This window comes from Haliotis rufescens, unplaced genomic scaffold, assembly GCF_023055435.1.
Source record: "Haliotis rufescens isolate VD_foot unplaced genomic scaffold, xgHalRufe1.0.p SCAF_8, whole genome shotgun sequence".
NCBI lineage: Eukaryota > Metazoa > Mollusca > Gastropoda > Lepetellida > Haliotidae > Haliotis > Haliotis rufescens.
The window spans coordinates 53,574,125-53,598,888 of NW_025964372.1; the positions used below are offsets into that span (position 1 = coordinate 53,574,125).

Below are 24,764 nucleotides of genomic sequence, written 5' to 3' on the forward strand. Positions count from 1 at the left end.
TGGATGTGGGGAGATGTGGAAGGAGAGGATGGAGGTGGGGGAGAGGCGGAAGGAGAGGATGGAGGTGGGGAGATGTGGAAGGAGAGGATGGAGGTGGGGAGATGTGGAAGGAGTGGATGGAGGTGGGGAGATGTGGAAGGAGAGGATGGAGGTGGGGAGATGTGGAAGGAGTGGATGGAGGTGGGGAGATGCGGAAGGAGTGGATGGAGGTGGGGAGATGCGGAAGGAGTGGATGGAGGTGGGGAGATGTGGAAGGAGAGGATGGAGGTGGGGAGATGTGGAAGGGGTGGATGGAGGTGGGGAGATGCGGAAGGAGAGGATGGAGGTGGGGAGATGTGGAAGGAGAGGATGGATGTAGGGAGATGTGGAAGGAGAGGATGGAGGTGGGGAGATGCGGAAGGAGAGGATGGAGGTGGAGAGATGTGGAAGGAGTGGATGGAGGTGGGGAGATGTGGAAGGAGAGGATGGAGGTGGGGAGATGTGGAAGGTAGAGGATGGAGGTGGGGAGATGTGGAAGGAGAGGATGGAGGTGGGGAGATGTGGAAGGAGAGGATGGAGGTGGGGAGATGTGGAAGGAGTGGATGGAGGTGGGGGAGATGTGGAAGGTAGAGGGTGGAGGTGGGGAGATGTGGAAGGAGAGGATGGAGGTGGGGGAGATGTTGAAGGAGTGGATGGATGTGGGGAGATTTGGAAGGAGAGGATGGATGTGGGGAGATGTTGAAGGAGTGGATGGATGTGGGGAGATGTGGAAGGGGTGGATGGAGATGGGGAGATGTGGAAGGTAGAGGATGGAGGTGGGGAGATGTGGAAGGAGAGGATGGAGGTGGGGAGATGTTGAAGGAGTGGATGGATGTGGGGAGATGTGGAAGGGGTGGATGGAGATGGGGAGATGTGGAAGGTAGAGGATGGAGGTGGGGAGATGCGGAAGGGGTGGATGGAGGTGGGGGAGATGTGGAAGGTAGAGGATGGAGGTGGGGGAGATGTGGAAGGAGAGGATGGAGGTGGGGAGATGTGGAAGGAGAGGATGGAGGTGGGGGAGATGTAGAAGGTAGAGGATGGAGGTGGGGGAGATGTTGAAGGAGAGGATGGAGGTGGGGAGATGTGGAAGGAGTGGATGGAGGTGGGGAGATGTGGAAGGAGAAGATGGAGGTGGGGAGATGTGGAAGGAGAGGATGGATGTGGGGAAAGATGGAAGTAAAGTATAGTTGTGGGGGAGATGTGGAATTGAGAGGATGAATAAATGCTATATTGTTAGATTGTGTATAGGTTTTTATACATTGTCTTAAGGATACTGAATTCAGTTTGAAAGCGATCACTCAGCATCGTCTGACTGTTGCATTTTGAGAAGGTTGTATGTGATGATTGCACGACAGGAAACTGCACAGACGGTTTCATGGTTGGACCACCAAGAACATAATAGATCATAAAAGTCAGCGAAAAACATACCAAGGTTATCAGCAGAACAGGGAGAGATGGTTCATTGAATGGCGCTGACGGGGCTTTTGGACATTTTCTAATTCTCAACTCTATGTGCACCTTATGTTGGTGAGCTGTGTCTACCTCTGTGAATCTATTCTGATATTGTTGAGATGTACTTCTGTGTGTCCTCTATGGCTTGCATATGTTTCCTTTCTGTGCCACGAATACTTCTGTGTGTCCTCTGTGGCTTGCATCTGTTTCCTTTCTGTTACACGAATACTTCTGTGTGTCATCTGTGGCTTGCATCTGTTTCCTTTCTGTTACACGAATACTTCTGTGTGTCCTCTGTGGCTTGCATCTGTTTCCTTTCTGTTACACGAATACTACTGTGTGTCATCTGTGGCTTGCATCTGTTTCCTTTCTGTTACACGAATACTTCTGTGTGTCCTCTGTGGCTTGCATCTGTTTCCTTTCTGTTACACGAATACTACTGTGTGTCATCTGTGGCTTGCATCTGTTTCCTTTCTGTTACACGAATACTACTGTGTGTCATCTGTGGCTTGCATCTGTTTCCTTTCTGTTACATGAAGACGCTCGTGACGCCAACCTCACATCTGAGATAAGTGACCTCAAGTCAAAGATGGAACGAGATATGTCTACTCTCCATCATCTGTTTTCTTCCTCGAACCAGTCAGCCGGTAAAACATGTCATAGCTTGGTTTGTGTACATATATGTCATCCCCAAACCAGTGGTCAGTGTGTACAAATATGTTGTCCCCAAACCATTGGTCAGTGTGTACATATATGTTGTCCCCAGACCAGTGGTCAGTGTGTACAAATATGTTGTCCCAAGACCAGTGGTCAGTGTGTACATATATGTTGTCCCCAAACCAGTGGTCAGTGTGTACATATATGTTGTCCACAAACCATTGGTTAGTGTGTACATATATGTTGTCCCCAGACCAGTGGTCAGTGTGTACAAATATGTTGTCCCAAGACCAGTGGTCAGTGTGTACATATATGTTGTCCCAAAACCAGTGGTCAGTGTGTACATATATGTTGTCCCCAGACCAGTGGTCAGTGTGTACATATATGTTGTCCCAAGACCAGTCGTCAGTGTGTACATATATGTTGTCCCAAAACCAGTGGTCAGTGTGTACATATATCATGTCCCAAAACCAGTTGTTAGTGTGTACAAATATAATGTCCCAAGACCAGTGGTCAGTGTGTACATATATCATGTCCCAAAACCAGTGGTCAGTGTGTACATATATGTTGTCCCCAGACCAGTGGTTAGTGTGTACATATATGTTGTCCCCAGACCAGTGGTTAGTGTGTACATATATGTTGTCCCAAAACCAGTTGTTAGTGTGTACATATAATGTCCCAAGACCAGTGGTCAGTGTGTACATATATCATGTCCCAAAACCAGTGGTTAGTGTGTCCATATATGTTGTCCCAAGACCAGTGGTTAGTGTGTACATATATGTTGTCCCAAGACCAGTGGTTAGTGTGTCAATATATGCTGTCCCAAGACCAGTGGTTAGTGTGTCCATATATGCTGTCCCAAGACCAGTGGTTAGTGTGTACATATATGTTGTCCCCAGACCCGTGGTCAGTGTGTACATATATGTTGTCCCCAGACCAGTGGTCAGTGTGTACATATATGTTGTCCCCAGACAAGTGGTCAGTGTGTACATATATGTTGTCCCAAGACCAGTGGTTTGTGTGTACATATATGTTGTCCCCAGACCAGTGAATACTCGTATGTACATAAAGACTCCATAAACATCCCCACCGTGAACTCTCCATTAACATCCCTACCTTGTACACTCCATTACCTTCCCTACCTTGTAGACTCCATAACCATCCCCTACTTGTACTCTGCATTAACATCCCTACCTTGTACACTCCATTAACTTCCCTACCTTGTAGACTCCATAACCATCCCCACCTTGTACTCTGCATTAACATCCCTACCTTGTACACTCCATTAACTTCCCTACCTTGTAGACTCCATAACCATCCCCACCTTGTACTCTGCATTAACATCCCTACCTTGTACTCTCCATTAGCATCCCCAACTTGTACTCTCCATTAACATCCCTACCTTGTACTCTCCATTAGCATCCCCACCTTGTACTCTAAATAAGCATCCCCACCTTGTACTCACCATTAACATCCCTACCTTGTACTCTCCATTAGCATCCCCACCTTGTACTCTCCATTAACATCCCTACCTTGTACACTCCATTAACATCCCTACCTTGTACACCCAATTAACATCCCTACCTTGTACACCCAATTAACATCCCTACCTTTTAGACTCCATAAACATTCCTACCTTGTACACCCCATTAACATCCCCTACTTGTACAATCTATTAACATCCCTACCTTGAACACCCAATTAACATCCCTACCTTGTCGACTCCATAACCATCCCCACCTTGTACTCTGCATTAACATCCCTATCTTGTACACTCCATTAACATCCCTACCTTGTACTCTCCATTAGCATCCCTACCTTGTACTCTCCATTAACATCCCTACCTTGTACTCTCCATTAACATCCCTACCTTGTACTCTCCATTAACATCCCTACCTTGTGCTCTCCATTAGCATCCCCACCTTGTACTCTCCATTAACATCCCTACCTTGTACTCTCCATTAACATCCCCACCTTGTACTCTAAATAAGCATCCCCACCTTGTACTCACCATTAACATCCCTACCTTGTACTCTCCATTAGCATCCCCACCTTGTACTCTCCATTAACATCCCTACCTTGTACACTCCATTAACATCCCTACCTTGTACACCCAATTAACATCCCTACCTTGTACACCCAATTAACATCCCTACCTTTTAGACTCCATAAACATTCCTACCTTGTACACCCCATTAACATCCCCTACTTGTACAATCTATTAACATCCCTACCTTGAACACCCAATTAACATCCCTACCTTGTCGACTCCATAACCATCCCCACCTTGTACTCTGCATTAACATCCCTATCTTGTACACTCCATTAACATCCCTACCTTGTACTCTCCATTAGCATCCCCACCTTGTACTCTCCATTAACATCCCTACCTTGTACTCTCCATTAACATCCCTACCTTGTACACTCCATTAACATCCCTTCCTTGTACACCCAATTAACATCCCTACCTTGTACACCCAATTAACATCCCTACCTTGTAGACTCCATAACCATCCCCACCTTGTACAATCTATTAACATCCCTACCTTGTTAAATCTATTAACTTCCCTACCTTGTAGACTCCATAAACATTCCTACCTTGTACAATCTATTAACATCCCTACCTTGTACAATATATTAACTTCCCTACCTTGTACACCCAATTAACATCCCTACCTTGTCGACTCCATAACCATCCCCACTTTGTACTCTCCATTAACATCCCTACCTTGTACTCTCCATTAACATCCCCACCTTGTACTCTCCATTAACTTCCCTACCTTGTACACCCAATTAACATCTCTACCTTGTACTCTCCATTAACATCCCCACCTGGTACTCTCCATTAACATCCCCACCTTGCACACCCAATTAACATCCCTACCTTGTAGACTCCATAACCATCCCGACCTTGTACACTCCATTAACATCCCCACCTTGTACAATCTATTAACATCCCTACCTTGTACAATCTATTAACTTCCCCACCTTGCACACCGAATTAACATCCCTACCTTGTAGACTCCATAAACATTCCGACCTTGTACACCCAATTAACATCCCTACCTTGTAGACTCCATTAACATCCCCACCTTGTACAATCTATAACATCCCTACCTTGTACAATCTATTAACTTCCCTACCTTGTACACCAAATTAACATCCCTACCTTTTAGAATCCATAAACATTCCTACCTTGTACACCCCATTAACATCCCTACCTTGTAGACTCCATAAACATTCCTACCTTGTACACCCCATTAACTTCCCTACCTTGTACACCCAAACAACATCCCTACCTTGTAGACTCCATAACCATCCCCACCTTGTACTCTCCATTAACATCCCTACCTTGTACACTCCATAAACTTCCCTCCTACCTTGTACACCCAATTAAGATCCCTACCTTGTACACCTAATTAACATCTCTACCTTGTACTCTCCATTAACATCCCCACCTGGTACTCTCCATTAACATCCCCACCTTGCACACCCAATTAACATCCCTACCTTGTACACTCCATTAACTTCCCTACCTTGTACACCCAATTAACATCCCTACCTTGTAGACTCCATAAACATTCCTACCTTGTACACCCCATTACCATCCCCACCTTGTACAATCTATTAACATCCCTACCTTGTTAAATCTATTAACTTCCCTACCTTGTACACCAAATTAACATCCCTACCTTTTAGACTCCATAAACATTCCTACCTTGTACACCCCATTAACATCCCCACCTTGTACAATCTATTAACATCCCTACCTTGTACAAGCTATTAACTTTCCTACCTTGTACTCCCAATTAACATCCCTACCTTGTAGACTCCATAAACATTCCTACCTTGTACACTCCATTAACTTCCCTACCTTGTACACCCAAACAACATTCCTACCTTGACGATTACATAAACATTCCTACCTTGTACTCTCCATTAACTTCCCTACCTTGTACACTCCATTAACTTCCCTACCTTGTACACCCAATTAACATCCCCACCTTGTAGACTCCATAACCATCCCCACCTTGTACTCTCCATTAACATCCCTACCTTGTACACTCCATTAACTTCCCTACCTTGTACACCCAAACAACATTCCTACCTTGAAGACTACATAAACATTCCTACCTTGTACACCCCATTAACATCCCCACCTTGTACAATTTATTAACATCCCTACCTTGTTAAATCTATTAACATCCCTACCTTGTACACCCAATTAACATCCCTACCTTTTAGACTCCATAAACATTCCTACCTTGTACACCCCATTAACATCCCCTACTTGTACAATCTATTAACATCCCTACCTTGAACACCCAATTAACATCCCTACCTTGTCGACTCCATAACCATCCCCACCTTGTACTCTGCATTAACATCCCTATCTTGTACACTCCATTAACATCCCTACCTTGTACTCTCCATTAGCATCCCCACCTTGTACTCTCCATTAACATCCCTACCTTGTACTCTCCATTAACATCCCTACCTTGTACACTCCATTAACATCCCTTCCTTGTACACCCAATTAACATCCCTACCTTGTACACCCAATTAACATCCCTACCTTGTAGACTCCATAACCATCCCCACCTTGTACAATCTATTAACATCCCTACCTTGTTAAATCTATTAACTTCCCTACCTTGTAGACTCCATAAACATTCCTACCTTGTACAATCTATTAACATCCCTACCTTGTACAATATATTAACTTCCCTACCTTGTACACCCAATTAACATCCCTACCTTGTCGACTCCATAACCATCCCCACTTTGTACTCTCCATTAACATCCCTACCTTGTACTCTCCATTAACATCCCCACCTTGTACTCTCCATTAACTTCCCTACCTTGTACACCCAATTAACATCTCTACCTTGTACTCTCCATTAACATCCCCACCTGGTACTCTCCATTAACATCCCCACCTTGCACACCCAATTAACATCCCTACCTTGTAGACTCCATAACCATCCCGACCTTGTACACTCCATTAACATCCCCACCTTGTACAATCTATTAACATCCCTACCTTGTACAATCTATTAACTTCCCCACCTTGCACACCGAATTAACATCCCTACCTTGTAGACTCCATAAACATTCCGACCTTGTACACCCAATTAACATCCCTACCTTGTAGACTCCATTAACATCCCCACCTTGTACAATCTATAACATCCCTACCTTGTACAATCTATTAACTTCCCTACCTTGTACACCAAATTAACATCCCTACCTTTTAGAATCCATAAACATTCCTACCTTGTACACCCCATTAACATCCCTACCTTGTAGACTCCATAAACATTCCTACCTTGTACACCCCATTAACTTCCCTACCTTGTACACCCAAACAACATCCCTACCTTGTAGACTCCATAACCATCCCCACCTTGTACTCTCCATTAACATCCCTACCTTGTACACTCCATAAACTTCCCTCCTACCTTGTACACCCAATTAAGATCCCTACCTTGTACACCTAATTAACATCTCTACCTTGTACTCTCCATTAACATCCCCACCTGGTACTCTCCATTAACATCCCCACCTTGCACACCCAATTAACATCCCTACCTTGTACACTCCATTAACTTCCCTACCTTGTACACCCAATTAACATCCCTACCTTGTAGACTCCATAAACATTCCTACCTTGTACACCCCATTACCATCCCCACCTTGTACAATCTATTAACATCCCTACCTTGTTAAATCTATTAACTTCCCTACCTTGTACACCAAATTAACATCCCTACCTTTTAGACTCCATAAACATTCCTACCTTGTACACCCCATTAACATCCCCACCTTGTACAATCTATTAACATCCCTACCTTGTACAAGCTATTAACTTTCCTACCTTGTACTCCCAATTAACATCCCTACCTTGTAGACTCCATAAACATTCCTACCTTGTACACTCCATTAACTTCCCTACCTTGTACACCCAAACAACATTCCTACCTTGACGATTACATAAACATTCCTACCTTGTACTCTCCATTAACTTCCCTACCTTGTACACTCCATTAACTTCCCTACCTTGTACACCCAATTAACATCCCCACCTTGTAGACTCCATAACCATCCCCACCTTGTACTCTCCATTAACATCCCTACCTTGTACACTCCATTAACTTCCCTACCTTGTACACCCAAACAACATTCCTACCTTGAAGACTACATAAACATTCCTACCTTGTACACCCCATTAACATCCCCACCTTGTACAATTTATTAACATCCCTACCTTGTTAAATCTATTAACTTCCCTACCTTGTACACCCAATTAACATCCCTACCTTGTAGACTCCATAAACATTCCTACCTTATACACTCCATTAACATCCCGACCTTATACACTCCATTATATACCTACTCATTGGGATCGCTATTAAGTAAGAGACTTCTTTCTATAGGCATTAAGGTTTTACTTTCCAGTCGGAAACAGGGACGTTGTAATGTCCCAGGGTTTTTATATAATGTCCTGGGTATTTTATTAATATAACTTCCGTTCAGATTGTAACATGTAATGAAATGTAAAATCAAATGAAAAATGTTTTTTTATCATGTTTATATTCCCGAGGGTCGAACTCGCAACCTTCATATCTGTAGCCCAGTGAGTGTACCACGAGGCTACAGATGTGTTGGAAAGCATCACTGGTTTTTAGAATGTCCTTTTCAAGATCCCTACGCCAGCAACAGATATTTTACGCGCGTTTCCTAAGGTTCATGGAAAGTATGTTCGAAACATAAAAATGTTGATAAATGTTGTTTTAAGTTGTTTTTTTCGGTTAATAAGCATTGAAAAACACTTTCCCTCGGTTTTGGTAGACAGAGCATGCCCTGGGGGTCGGGAAAAACCGCGGGGGCTTCGCCCCCTTGTTTTTTCCCTCTCCCCAGGGTTCGCCCTCGCGGTTTTTCCCGACCCCCAGGGCATGCTCTGTCTACCAAAACCGAGGGAAAGTGTTTTCTCCAATACTTAACATCCCGACCTTATACACTCCATTAACATCCCGACCTTATACACTCCATTAACATCCCGACCTTATACACACTATTAACATCCCGACCTTATACACTCCATTAACATCCCGACCTTATACACACTATTAACATCCCGACCTTATACACTCCATTAACATCCCGACCTTATACACACTATTAACATCCCGACCTTATACACACTATTAACAAATCCTACCTTGTATCTAGTATCCTACAAGGAAGATTATAGTAACTCCTCTACCATGTAGTATCTATTAACACCTCAACAAGTCAGGCATAACACCTCAACAAGTCAGGCACAACACCTCAACAAGTCAGGCACAACACCTCAACAAGTCAGGCACAACACCTCAACAAGTCAGGCACAACACCTCAACAAGTCAGGTACAACACCTCAACAAGTCAGGTACAACACCTCAACAAGTCAGGCATAACACCTCAACAAGTCAGGCATAACACCTCAACAAGTCAGGCGTAACACCTCAACAAGTCAGGCAGAACACCTCAACAAGTCAGGCATAACACCTCAACAAGTCAGGCGTAACACCTCAACAAGTCAGGCGTAACACCTCAACAAGTCAGGCGTAACACCTCAACAAGTCAGGCATAACACCTCAACAAGTCAGGCATAACACCTCAACACGTCAGGCACAACACCTCAACAAGTCAGGCACAACACCTCAACAAGTCAGGTACAACACCTCAACAAGTCAGGTACAACACCTCAACAAGTCAGGCACAACACCTCAACAAGTCAGGCATAACACCTCAACAAGTCAGGCACAACACCTCAACAAGTCAGGAACAACACCTCAACAAGTCAGGCATAACACCTCAACAAGTCAGGCATAACACCTCAACAAGTCAGGCATAACACCTCAACAAGTCAGGCACAACACCTCAACAAGTCAGGCACAACACCTCAACAAGTCAGGCACAACACCTCAACATGTCAGGCACAACACCTCAACACGTCAGGCACAACACCTCAACAAGTCAGGCACAACACCTCAACAAGTCAGGCGTAACACCTCAACAAGTCAGGCATAACACCTCAACAAGTCAGGTACAACACCTCAAACACGTAGGCTCTATCAAGGCCTGCTCTGTTTACCCCTTGTTTCTGTGGTTTAGTCTGCCCCAAACCTCCCCAAGTAGACAACGCTGATGTCGCTGTCAGCGAAGTTGGAAGTTCTGTAGAGTATACATGCAAGTCGTCGTTCACATTGTGTGGAACGGCAAAAGTAGGGTGCTTCACTTCTGGGCGGTGGGAGGACACCCGATTCACCTGTGAGCAAAGCCAGTGGAACAAGTTGGTGAGTTAACTGGAGTGAATGATGACACCTTGTGCGTTACACTGGGTGAATGAAGACACCTGGTGAGTTACCTGGAGTTAGTTAAGACACCTGGTGAGTTACCTGGTGTGAATGAAGACACCTGGTGAGTTACCTGGTGTGAATGAAGACACCTGGTGAGTTACCTGGTGTGAATGAAGACACCTTGTGAGTTACCTGGTGTGAATGAAGACACCTGGTGAGTTACCTGGTGTGAATGAAGACACCTGGTGAGTTACCTGGTGTGAATGAAGACACCTTGTGAGTTACCTGGTGTGAATGAAGACACCTGGTGAGTTACCTGGTGTGAATGAAGACACCTGGTGAGTTACCTGGTGTGAATGAAGACACCTGGTGAGTTACCTGGAGTGAATGAAGACACCTGGTGAGTTACCTGGTGTGAATGAAGACACCTGGTGAGTTACCTGGAGTGAATGAAGACACCTGGTGAGTTACCTGGAGTGAATGAAGACACCTGGTGAGTTACCTGGTGTGAATGAAGACACCTGGTGAGTTACCTGGTGTGAATGAAGACACCTGGTGAGTTACCTGGAGTGAATGAAGACACCTGGTGAGTTACCTGGAGTGAATGAAGACACCTGGTGAGTTACCTGAGTCTATTAAGACACCTTGTAAGTTACCGGGAGTGAATGAAGACCTGTGCCACCTGCACAAAGCCATCTCAAATCTATGGACGATGGTTTCTTCTGCAATTGGCCCTGGTTATTTTGCTTGCATGTTTGAAAGCATGTTTGCGAGTGAGTGAGTGAGTTTGGTTTAACGCCGCGTTGAACAGTATTCATTCCAGTTCTATCACGGCGTGTCAGTGAGTGAGTGAGTAAGTTTGGTTTAACGCCGCTTTGAACAGTATATCAGATGCACCACGGCGTGTCAGCTTAAAATGGGTTTTCTGACATGTATGTATGTGACCCTGTGCGATCATGTTGTTCGACATCTACTATATACAAGACGTGATGTCCTTCCAAATGAAACCACGACCTGCAACAAATGTTGCCGCAGCCATCTTACTGAGTTCCCCCCACGTGACCGCACGCCTTTATACCACGTGACCTCACGCCTTTATACCACGTGACCTCACGCCTTTATACCACGTGACCTCACGCCATTATATCATGTGACTATTTTCTGCTATCGTCTTTCTACAAGGGAGGCCCTAAGAATGTGCCTGTTCCGAGTTGCTTCAAGACAGGGAAGATCAACATAGCTGGGACACCAACAGAAAACACGGGGTACGTATCACCAACAGAGGGAGCTGACGTCATGCGTGAATATGCCGACATCATGAGTCTGTGGTATCTTTCATGCATGCTTGACACGCGGCAATGAAAGGCCCAGGGCCCCGTTACACAAAGCTGTCGTAAGGCTAAGGTAGTCGTACCTCCCATACTTTAATACAGGCGTACGACAGTCGTTACACAAAGCTGTAGTTAGGCTAAGGAAGTCGAACCTCCCATACTTTAATACAGGCGTACGACAGTCGTTACACAAAGCTGTCGTGAGGCTAAGGTAGTCGTGCCTCCCATACTTTAATACAGGCGTACGACAGTCGTTACACAAAGCTGTCGTGAGGCTAAGGTAGTCGTACCTCCCATACTTTAATACAGGCGTACGACAGTCGTTACACAAAGCTGTCGTGAGGCTAAGGTAGTCGCACCTCCCATACTTTAATACAGGCGTACGACAGTCGTTACACAAAGCTGTCGTTAGGTTAAGGTAGTCGTACCTCCCATACTTTAATACAGGCGTACGACAGTCGTTACACAAAGCTGTCGTGAGGCTAAGGTAGTCGTACCTCCCATACTTTAATACAGGCGTACGACAGTCGTTACACAAAGCTGTCGTGAGGCTAAGGTAGTCGTACCTCCCATACTTTAATACAGGCGTACGACAGTCGTTACACAAAGCTGTCGTGAGGCTAAGGTAGTCGTACCTCCCATACTTTAATACAGGCGTACGACAGTCGTTACACAAAGCTGTCGTGAGGCTAAGGTAGTCGTACCTCCCATACTTTAATACAGGCGTACGACAGTCGTTACACAAAGCTGTCGTGAGGCTAAGGTAGTCGTACCTCCCATACTTTAATACAGGCGTACGACAGTCGTTACACAAAGCTGTCGTGAGGCTAAGGTAGTCGTACCTCCCATACTTTAATACAGGCGTACGACAGTCGTTACACAAAGCGGTCATGAGGCTAAGGTAGTCGTACCTCCCATACTTTAATACAGGCGTACGACAGTCGTTACACAAAGCTGTCGTGAGGCTAAGGTAGTCGTACCTCCCATACTTTAATACAGGCGTACGACAGTCGTTACACAAAGCTGTCGTGAGGCTAAGGTAGTCGTACCTCCCATACTTTAATACAGGCGTACGACAGTCGTTACACAAAGCTGTCGTGAGGCTAAGGTAGTCGCACCTCCCATACTTTAATACAGGCGTACGACAGTCGTTACACAAAGCTGTCGTTAGGCTAAGGTAGTCGTACCTCCCATACTTTAATACAGGCGTACGACAGTCGTTACAGAAAGCTGTCGTTAGGCTAAGGTAGTCGTACCTCCCATACTTTAATACAGGCGTACGACAGTCGTTACACAAAGCTGTCGTTAGGCTAAGGTAGTCGTACCTCCCATACTTTAATACAGGCGTACGACAGTCGTTACACTAATTAAAGCTGTCGTGAGGCTAAGGTAGTCGTACCTCCCATACTTTAATACAGGCGTACGACAGTCGTTACACAAAGCTGTCGTGAGGCTAAGGTAGTCGTACCTCCCATACTTTAATACAGGCGTACGACAGTCGTTACACAAAGCTGTCGTGAGGCTAAGGTAGTCGTACCTCCCATACTTTAATACAGGCGTACGACAGTCGTTACACAAAGCTGTCGTGAGGCTAAGGAAGTCGTACCTCCCATACTTTAATACAGGCGTACGACAGTCGTTACACAAAGCTGTCGTGAGGCTAAGGTAGTCGTACCTCCCATACTTTAATACAGGCGTACGACAGTCCTTACACAAAGCTGTCGTTAGGCTAAGGTAGTCGTACCTCCCATACTTTAATACAGGCGTACGACAGTCGTTACACAAAGCTGTCGTGAGGCTAAGGTAGTCGTACCTCCCATACTTTAATACAGGCGTACGACAGTCGTTACACAAAGCTGTCGTGAGGCTAAGGTAGTCGTACCTCCCATACTTTAATACAGGCGTACGACAGTCGTTACACAAAGCTGTCGTGAGGCTAGGGTAGTCGTACCTCCCATACTTTAATACAGGCGTACGACAGTCGTTACACAAAGCTGTCGTGAGGCTAAGGTAGTCGTACCTCCCATACTTTAATACAGGCGTACGACAGTCGTTACACAAAGCTGTCGTGAGGCTAAGGTACTCGTACCTCCCATACTTTAATACAGGCGTACGACAGTCGTTACACAAAGCTGTCGTTAGGCTAAGGTAGTCGTACCTCCCATACTTTAATACAGGCGTACGACAGTCGTTACACAAAGCTGTCGTTAGGCTAAGGTAGTCGTACCTCCCATACTTTAATACAGGCGTACGACAGTCGTTACACAAAGCGGTCATGAGGCTAAGGTAGTCGTACCTCCCATACTTTAATACAGGCGTACGACAGTCGTTACACAAAGCTGTCGTTAGGCTAAGGTAGTCGTACCTCCCATACTTTAATACAGGCGTACGACAGTCGTTACACAAAGCTGTCGTGAGGCTAAGGTAGTCGTACCTCCCATACTTTAATACAGGCGTACGACAGTCGTTACACAAAGCTGTCGTGAGGCTAAGGTAGTCGTACCTCCCATACTTTAATACAGGCGTACGACAGTCGTTACACAAAGCTGTCGTTAGGCTAAGGTAGTCGTACCTCCCATACTTTAATACAGGCGTACGACAGTCGTTACACAAAGCTGTCGTTAGGCTAAGGTAGTCGTACCTCCCATACTTTAATACAGGCGTATGACAGTCGTTACACTAATTAAAGCTGTCGTGAGGCTAAGGTAGTCGTACCTCCCATACTTTAATACAGGCGTACGACAGTCGTTACACTAATTAAAGCTGTCGTGAGGCTAAGGTAGTCGTACCTCCCATACTTTAGTACAGGCGTACGACAGTCGTTACACAAAGCTGTCGTTAGGCTAAGGTAGTCGTACCTCCCATACTTTAATACAGGCGTACGAAAGTCGTTACACAAAGCTGTCGTGAGGCTAAGGTAGTCGTACCTCCCATACTTTAATACAGGCGTACGACAGTCGTTACACAAAGCTGTCGTTAGGCTAAGGTAGTCGTACCTCCCATACTTTAATACAGGCGTACGACAGTCGTTACACAAAGCTGTCGTGAGGCTAAGGTAGTCGTACCTCCCATACTTTAATACAGGCGTACGACAGTCGTTACACAAAGCTGTCGTTAGGCTAAGGTAGTCGTACCTCCCATACTTTAATACAGGCGTACGACAGTCGTTACACAAAGCTGTCGTTAGGCTAAGGTAGTCGTACCTCCCATACTTTAATACAGGCGTACGACAGTCGTTACACAAAGCTGTCGTTAGGCTAAGGTAGTCGTACCTCCCATACTTTAATACAGGCGTACGACAGTCGTTACACTAATTAAAGCTGTCGTGAGGCTAAGGTAGTCGTACCTCCCATACTTTAATACAGGCGTACGACAGTCGTTACACTAATTAAAGCTGTCGTGAGGCTAAGGTAGTCGTACCTCCCATACTTTAGTACAGGCGTACGACAGTCGTTACACAAAGCTGTCGTTAGGCTAAGGTAGTCGTACCTCCCATACTTTAATACAGGCGTACGAAAGTCGTTACACAAAGCTGTCGTGAGGCTAAGGTAGTCGTACCTCCCATACTTTAATACAGGCGTACGACAGTCGTTACACAAAGCTGTCGTGAGGCTAAGGTAGTCGTACCTCCCATACTTTAATACAGGCGTACGACAGTCGTTACACAAAGCTGTCGTTAGGCTAAGGTAGTCGTACCTCCCATACTTTAATACAGGCGTACGACAGTCGTTACACAAAGCTGTCGTTAGGCTAAGGTAGTCGTACCTCCCATACTTTAATACAGGCGTACGACAGTCGTTACACAAAGCGGTCGTGAGGCTAAGGTAGTCGTACCTCCCATACTTTAATACAGGCGTACGACAGTCGTTACACAAAGCTGTCGTTAGGCTAAGGTAGTCGTACCTCCCATACTTTAATACAGGCGTACGACAGTCGTTACACAAAGCTGTCGTGAGGCTAAGGTAGTCGTACCTCCCATACTTTAATACAGGCGTACGACAGTCGTTACACAAAGCTGTCGTGAGGCTAAGGTAGTCGTGCCTCCCATACTTTAATACAGGCGTACGACAGTCGTTACACAAAGCTGTCGTTAGGCTAAGGTAGTCGTACCTCCCATACTTTAATACAGGCGTACGACAGTCGTTACACAAAGCTGTCGTTAGGCTAAGGTAGTCGTACCTCCCATACTTTAATACAGGCGTACGACAGTCGTTACACAAAGCTGTCGTTAGGCTAAGGTAGTCGTACCTCCCATACTTTAATACAGGCGTACGACAGTCGTTACACTAATTAAAGCTGTCGTGAGGCTAAGGTAGTCGTACCTCCCATACTTTAATACAGGCGTACGACAGTCGTTACACTAATTAAAGCTGTCGTGAGGCTAAGGTAGTCGTACCTCCCATACTTTAATACAGGCGTACGACAGTCGTTACACAAAGCTGTCGTGAGGCTAAGGTAGTCGTACCTCCCATACTTTAATACAGGCGTACGACAGTCGTTACACAAAGCTGTCGTTAGGCTAAGGTAGTCGTACCTCCCATACTTTAATACAGGCGTACGACAGTCGTTACACAAAGCTGTCGTGAGGCTAAGGTAGTCGTACCTCCCATACTTTAATACAGGCGTACGACAGTCGTTACACAAAGCTGTCGTGAGGCTAAGGTAGTCGTACCTCCCATACTTTAATACAGGCGTACGACAGTCGTTACACAAAGCTGTCGTGAGGCTAAGGTAGTCGTACCTCCCATACTTTAATACAGGCGTACGACAGTCGTTACACAAAGCTGTCGTTAGGCTAAGGTAGTCGTACCTCCCATACTTTAATACAGGCGTACGACAGTCGTTACACAAAGCTGTCGTGAGGCTAAGGTAGTCGTACCTCCCATACTTTAATACAGGCGTACGACAGTCGTTACACAAAGCTGTCGTGAGGCTAAGGTAGTCGTACCTCCCATACTTTAATACAGGCGTACGACAGTCGTTACACAAAGCTGTCGTGAGGCTAAGGTAGTCGTACCTCCCATACTTTAATACAGGCGTACGACAGTCGTTACACAAAGCTGTCGTGAGGCTAAGGTAGTCGTACCTCCCATACTTTAATACAGGCGTACGACGGTCGTTACACAAAGCTGTCGTGAGGCTAAGGTAGTCGTACCTCCCATACTTTAATACAGGCGTACGACATTCGTTACACAAAGCTGTCGTGAGGCTAAGGTAGTCGTACCTCCCATACTTTAATACAGGCGTACGACGGTCGTTACACAAAGCTGTCGTGAGGCTAAGGTAGTCGTACCTCCCATACTTTAATACAGGCGTACGACAGTCGTTACACAAAGCTGTCGTTAGGCTAAGGTAGTCGTACCTCCCATACTTTAATACAGGCGTACGACAGTCGTTACACAAAGCTGTCGTTAGGCTAAGGTAGTCGTACCTCCCATACTTTAATACAGGCGTACGACAGTCGTTACACAAAGCTGTCGTGAGGCTAAGGTAGTCGTACCTCCCATACTTTAATACAGGCGTACGACAGTCGTTACACAAAGCTGTCGTGAGGCTAAGGTAGTCGTACCTCCCATACTTTAATACAGGCGTACGACAGTCGTTACACAAAGCGGTCATGAGGCTAAGGTAGTCGTACCTCCCATACTTTAATACAGGCGTACGACAGTCGTTACACAAAGCTGTCGTTAGGCTAAGGTAGTCGTACTTCCCATACTTTAATACAGGCGTACGACAGTCGTTACACAAAGCTGTCGTGAGGCTAAGGTAGTCGTACCTCCCATACTTTAATACAGGCGTACGACAGTCGTTACACAAAGCTGTCGTGAGGCTAAGGTAGTCGCACCTCCCATACTTTAATACAGGCGTACGACAGTCGTTACACAAAGCTGTCGTTAGGCTAAGGTAGTCGTACCTCCCATACTTTAATACAGGCGTACGACAGTCGTTACACAAAGCTGTCGTGAGGCTAAGGTAGTCGTACCTCCCATACTTTAATACAGGCGTACGACAGTCGTTACACAAAGCTGTCGTTAGGCTAAGGTAGTCGTACCTCCCATACTTTAATACAGGCGTACGACAGTCGTTACACAAAGCTGTCGTGAGGCTAAGGTAGTCGTACCTCCCATACTTTAATACAGGCGTACGACAGTCGTTACACAAAGCTGTCGTTAGGCTAAGGTAGTCGTACCTCCCATACTTTAATACAGGCGTACGACAGTCGTAGCAAGACGTCTTGTGTAACGAGACCCAGGTGTAACTGAAAAACTGCCCACAGAAGCAGTGATCTATTTGTAGAAACAGTTATATACTGGCATAATACTCATGAAAGAAATATTATAACACCAATGCCCTTTAAAAAGTGGCCAAATGTAACAAATGTTATATTTGGGATAACACTTTCTCAGTAAAGTACAGATTCTCGTACTTTTTTGGGTTGAGTCCCGTCCGGGATTCGAACCGACACTGCCAGAGTGAGGCGCGTGTGTCACAATTGGCCACTTTCTAAATGGCATTGTGTATTCATAGCTTTCGGTCATGGGAGCCATGCCAATTTACACTTGTCAGAGGGGTCATGTTTGTGGAAGCCTCGGGGGCTGAGTGGGTTAGATCGCTGTCTTTGTGTGCTGGCGACTAGGGGTCTCACTCTGGCAGTGTGGGTTCGAATCCCGGACGGGAAGCTGTACTTTACTGAGAAAGTGTTATCCCAAATATAACATTTGAAAGAAATATTGATAGTGAGTGAGTGAGTTGGGTTTAACGCCGCTTTTAACAGTATTCCAGTTATATCGCGGCGTATCAGCTTAATGTGGGAGGGAAGCCCAAAGTGATGCAGGTCTCAGACGTTTACCACTTTGGTGAAACCCACGATCACGGGTATGGTGCTGACAAACCTAGAAACATAATCGGGGCGAAACGGGATTCGAACCCACAATCATAGGTTTCTGGCGTGCCCAAGGGACGCAACTCTGCACAGCGAATTGCGGCGCCTCAGACGACTGGGCCACCCGTGCCCCCAAATATTGATAGAATCATATCCATTGCATTTACGCCGTTGCCCTGACTATAGCACCTGCTGAACCGACATATTGCCAAACGAAATGTCATTATGGCCGGAATGTATGGACATTATGTGGACACAGCTGGTCTGATGGCTTATGTCACAAGTCGGACAGCTGCAAGTGTGAAAACAACTAGCATGGAGATGTAGAACTAATGGCTTCGCAGGGAACTTAGTGTGAAAAGTGGAACTTTATTTTTAGTGTGTAAATTTTCAACTTTATTTACCAGGATTTAGTGTTTTCTTTGTTTAAATGAGATTGAAGTGAAAAATGCTTATTTGTTGACACCAGTATGGAAGTTGCGCTGAGCAGAGCAAATGGCGATCTCATCTTCTACCACCATATCCGCATCAACACTGTCTTTGGCATTCGCATGAACTGCTTCAACACCTTCACCAGCGGGGTGTGGGAAGGGCAGATGACGAACAACTACTTTCCGTGGGTTAAGGATGTCCCGTTCCAGTATCTGCTGGAGGTGACACCATCCTCGTTTGAGGTAGGAGAGTTCCACAGTCCTCCTAGCGGCCTCCTTGCTGTTAGCGTTAGATTTCTTTTTCTCCAATTTGCAAGCAATCTATTTATTTCTTCTAGCTTTCCCTTTGCATTGATTACCCAGGGTTCACTTAAGTTTGGATTAAACATAATTCCTAATACGTCCTTATTGTGCCATTCTATTTGTAAGTCTTGACATAAACGATCATTGCTACTCGCTTTCGAGCCTATTCATATTGCTTTTGTCTTGTCTACATTACTCTTTAAGTATTAAGAGTGAAGTATTTCATTTCCTGATTTTGAAGTCTTTGAGGTTTGTGGTGAGGGCTGTGACTTACATAGGAGAAATATCTAGGCCCCTCAAAACCCGAATAAAAGAACATCAAAGCTCAGTCTCCAAAGATGACTCTAAATCAGCTCTATCAGACCACATCCGTGACAACCAAGCCACAGCATCCAGTGGGAGAGAGTCACAACCCTCGCCACCAACCTCAAAGACTTCAAGATCAGGAAGCTACAAGAAGCCATCAACATCAAAAGATTTCAGCCCTCAATCAACCGTGACCAAGGCTATTACATACCCCCGGCGTACCATCAACTCATCAAATACCCCAATCAGCCATAATCCCGTTGTTTATATTACTGGCTTCATCCTTTGTTTATGTCACTGACTTCACCGATGATTGTCATCACTACCCTTGTGTGTACATAACAGGCTTCTTCAGGGTCATCACTATTAGGTCCATAGAGATTAGTTAATGTTAGTCTTGTACCTTCTCGAGTTATATCAGCTATTATATAATTGCCATTTTCATCTATTTTAGCGCTAAGAATTGTTATGTCTACATTATTATTAAACATTATAGCAACACCTCTAGCATTGGATTTATATGGCGCAATTATGCTTTGTAGACCCCATTCATTCCTCAAAAGAGTATTATCATTTCTTGAAATGTGAATGTCTTGTAAACAAACAATAGAGACCTTTCTTTTTCTCCAAATATTCAGTACTTCCTTTCTCTTATTTTCATCTGCTAAACCCCTGCAATAAGCCGAAATCACTTATATATATTTTTTAATTTTAGCCATAATCTGCTATTGCAAGTTGTAGTGTACTATTATGAGCTACAACGGGTATTTGATTTCCATAAACTACAGGGAACATTTTCTTTTTATTTGCAGAATAAAAAAAAGAGATGAACAAAGAAATATAAAAGCATTAATACTGGTGTTCCATAGTGGACCAAGGGATCCCCTCCCGTTCCCAGTGACAATTTAAAATATTTCCCCAAAGTGCAAATCTAAAGTATAACCAATACTGGTCGCCTTTCAGTGATCTGAAACAGACCCACATCATATATTTAAATGTTATGTAACATTGCATTATATCTGTGTTGTCAATCTACAAGAGTGAGTGAGTGAGTATGGTTTTACGCCGCTTTTAGCAATATTCCAGCAATATAAGGGCGGGAAACACCAGAAATGGGCTTCACTCATTGTCGGAAATCGAACCCGGGTCTTCGACGTGACGAGCGAACGCTTTAACCGTCAGGCTACCCGACCGCCCCCTCAATCTACAAGATAAATGAAGTATTACAAATTACCAGGCTCTACATTGGCATAGAGGGCATGAATTAAATACAAGAACTCAAAACTCAAAAGTAAACAAGTTCCTCTCTGGCCTAATATTATTAACTTATCATCAGATCAATGCTGAATATAGGATTAAGTCAAATAATATGAAACTAAAATTTAATATTTTGTGGTCAGATTTAGATTTACAAAGTGAACTGAATTCATGTATGATCCACTTCCAACTGCTACAGCTTATCCATGCGCATGCGTGACACAGATCAATATACCGACATTGCACATGTCACGACTTCAACGTGTTATAAGTGTGTATATATATTTTCTGGTATGACTATATTCAGTAATGTATCATTAACTCGACCATAGCATCTAAAGTTCACATTATTGTTTAGTTGATAACCATATACGTCGAAAAGTCAACACACAGAAAGGATAACACTTCCGGCTGTGCAGTTTCGGATAATAACATCCGGTATATGAGCTCGGTCAGCCTATAAATAGTATCGCACGTGTTGTTGTTTATCAACATACACAGTTCATATTGTTGCATCGAGGCTCGCCTTGCAGATCTTGACAGTCAGAAGTGCATCGATTATTGACGATGCTTACAAAGCGTACTAACAGTACTTTCGTTTCATAATAAACATATTACCCCTATCATGTTCTAACAAACGACAGTTCAGCGTGTCTTCTGCACTATTTGAGGCACAAACTAATCGTCCGGTTTGTCTTTGTCTCGGAACTGAATACTCGCTTCAGCTGTCCTCTAAGCCAATAGTCTCCGGGCATCTGAGGAAGAACGTCGGTACTGCAGACGCAAGTCCTTTCCCGCTCTTTCCCTGTAGATTGAGCTGTAAGCTGGCCCGTACGTTGCTCTGTACGTTGCTCTGTAGGGTGCTCTGTAAGTTGCTCTGCACGTTGCTATGTACGTTGCTCTGCACGTTGCTCTGTAAGTTGCTCTGCTCGTTGCTCTGTACGTTGGTCTCTATGGTGCTTTGTACGTTGTCCTGTACGTTGTCCTGTAGATTGAGCTGTACGTTGGCCTGTACGTTGTCCTGTAGATTGAGCTGTGCGTTGTCCTGTAAGTTGTACTGTAGATTGAGTTGTACGTTGGTCTGTGTGTTGTCCTGTAGATTGAGGTGTACGTTGTCCTGTAAGTTGTACTGTAGATTGAGTTGTACGTTGGCCTGTACGTTGTCCTGTAGATTGAGCTGTGCGTTGTCCTGTAAGTTGTACTGTAGATTGAGTTGTACGTTGGTCTGTGTGTTGTCCTGTAGATTGAGGTGTACGTTGGCCTGTACGTTGTTCTGTAGATTGAGCTGTACGTTGTCCTGTACGTTGTCCTGTAGATTGAGCTGTACGTTGTCCTGTACGTTGTCCTGTAGATTGAGCTGTGCATTGGCCTGTACGTTGTCCTGTAGATTGAGCTGTGCGTTGTCCTGTAGATTGAGCTGTACGCTGTCCTGTAGATTGAGCTGTACGTTGCCCTGTACGTTGTCATGTAGATTGAGCTGTACGTTGGTCTGTACATTGTCCCGTAGATTGAGCTGTACGTTGTCCTGTAGATTGAGCTGTACGTTGTCCTGTAGATTGAGCTGTACGTTGTCCTGTAGATTGAGCTGTACGTTGTCCTGTAGATTGAGCTGTACGTTGGTCTGTACATTGTCCTGTAGATTGAGCTGTACGTTGTCCTGTAGATTGAGCTGTACGTTGTCCTGTAGATTGAGCTGTACGTTGGCCTGTACGTTGTCCTGTAGATTGAGCTGTACGTTGTCCTGTAGATTGAGCTGTACGTTGGCCTGTACGTTGTCCTGTAGATTGAGCTGTACGTTGTACTGTACGTTGTCCTGTAGATTGAGCTGTACGTTGTCCTGTACGTTGTCCTGTAGATTGAGCTGTACGTTGTCCTGTACGTTGTCCTGTAGATTGAGCTGTACGTTGTCCTGTACGTTGTCCTGTAGATTGAGCTGTACGTTGGTCTGTACATTGTCCTGTAGATTGAGCTGTACGTTGTCCTGTAGATTGAGCTGTACGTTGTCCTGTAGATTGAGCTGTACGTTGGTCAGTACATTGTCCTGTAGATTGAGCTGTACGTTGTCATGTAGATTGAGCTGTACGTTGTCCTGTAGATTGAGCTGTACGTTGGTCTGTACATTGTCCTGTAGATTGAGCTGTACGTTGTCCTGTAGATTGAGCTGTACGTTGGCCTGTACGTTGTCCTGTAGATTGAGCTGTATGTTGGTCTGTACGTTGTCCTGTAGATTGAGCTGTAAGTTGGTCTGTACGTTGTCCTGTAGATTGAGCTGTACGTTGGCCTGTACGTTGGCCTGTAGATTGAGCTGTACGTTGGCCTGTAGATTGAGCTGTACGTTGTCCTGTAGATTGAGCTGTACGTTGGTCTGTACGTTGTCCTGTAGATTGAGCTGTGCGTTGGCCTGTACGTTGTCCTGTAGATTGAGCTGTGCGTTGTCCTGTAGATTGAGCTGTACGCTGTCCTGTAGATTGAGCTGTACGTTGCCCTGTACGTTGTCATGTAGATTGAGCTGTACGTTGGTCTGTACATTGTCCCGTAGATTGAGCTGTACGTTGTCCTGTAGATTGAGCTGTACGTTGTCCTGTAGATTGAGCTGTACGTTGTCCTGCAGATTGAGCTGTACGTTGGTCTGTACGTTGTCCTGTAGATTGAGCTGTACGTTGTCCTGTAGATTGAGCTGTGCGTTGGTCTGTACGTTGTCCTGTAGATTGAGCTGTACGTTGGCCTGTACGTTGTCCTGTAGATTGAGCTGTACGTTGTCCTGTACGTTGTCCTGTAGATTGAGCTGTACGTTGTTCTGTAGATTGAGCTGTGCGTTGTTTTGTAGATTGACCTGTATGTTGGCCTGTACGTTGTCCTGTAGATTGAGCTGTACGTTGTCCTTTACGTTGTCCTGTACAAGGAGCTGTAGATTTAGCTGTACGCTGGTCTGTACGTTGTCCTGTACATTTAGCTGTACGTTGCTCTCTACGTTGGTCTCTATGTTGCTTTGTACGTTGCTCTATACGTTGTCCTGTAGATTGAACTGTACGCTGGTCTGTACGTTGTCCTGTAGATTGAGCTGTACGTTGGCGATGGCAAGCACATGGTATCTATTCCTCCATCTGTTCTTGTTCCAGGTGTCAGTAGATGGCAAGCACATGCTATCTTTTCCTCCATGTATTCTTGTTCCAGGTGTCATTAGATGGCCGGCACATGCTATCTATTCCTCCATGTATTCTTGTTCTAAGTGTCAGTAGATGGCAAGCACATGCTATCTATTCCTCCATGTGTTCTTGTTCCAGGTGTCAGTAGATGGCAAGCACATGCTATCTATTCCTCCATGTATTCTTGTTCCAGGTGTCAGTAGATGGCCGGCACATGCTATCTATTCCTCCATGTGTTCTTGTTCCAGGTTTCAGTAGATGGCCGGCACATGTTATCTATTCCTCCACGTATTCTTGTTCCAGGTGTCAGTAGATGGGCAGCACATGGTATCTATTCCTCCATGTGTTCTTGTTCAAGGTGTCAGTAGATGGCAAGCATATGGTATCTATTCCTCCATCTGTTCTTGTCCCAGGTGTCAGTAGATGGCCGGCACACGCTATCTATTCCTCCATGTATGCTTGTTCCAGGTGTCAGTAGATGGCAAGCACATGATATCCTTCCCCAACAGATACCCGTCGTTTGTGTTTACAACGCTGGAGGTGCGGCTAGACGTCATTGTTGACAACATATTGTTCACCAAGAACTGAGAGAAAAACATTCACACTGAATAAAAGTGAAAGAAACTTAAGTCGGT

At 45.0% G+C, this 24,764-nt stretch overlaps 1 protein-coding gene across 2 annotated transcripts in view; it reads left to right on the forward strand.

Moving 5' to 3' along the window:
- The window catches only part of LOC124145565, a 36,580-nt gene extending 11,816 nt beyond the window's left edge, over window positions 1–24,764 (forward strand). The window contains exons 3-7 of one of the 2 annotated variants that reach the window (XM_048388821.1): window positions 2,010–2,117; window positions 10,288–10,469; window positions 11,655–11,737; window positions 19,156–19,360; window positions 24,598–24,764. In XM_048388821.1, the coding sequence (XP_048244778.1) occupies window positions 2,010–2,117; window positions 10,288–10,469; window positions 11,655–11,737; window positions 19,156–19,360; window positions 24,598–24,717 (698 nt within the window). In that variant the 3' untranslated portion in view covers window positions 24,718–24,764. Of the gene's footprint in view, window positions 1–2,009; window positions 2,118–10,287; window positions 10,470–11,654; window positions 11,738–19,155; window positions 19,361–24,102; window positions 24,572–24,597 lie in introns of those variants that run through there. The other variant, XM_048388822.1, reaches the window with a different exon arrangement.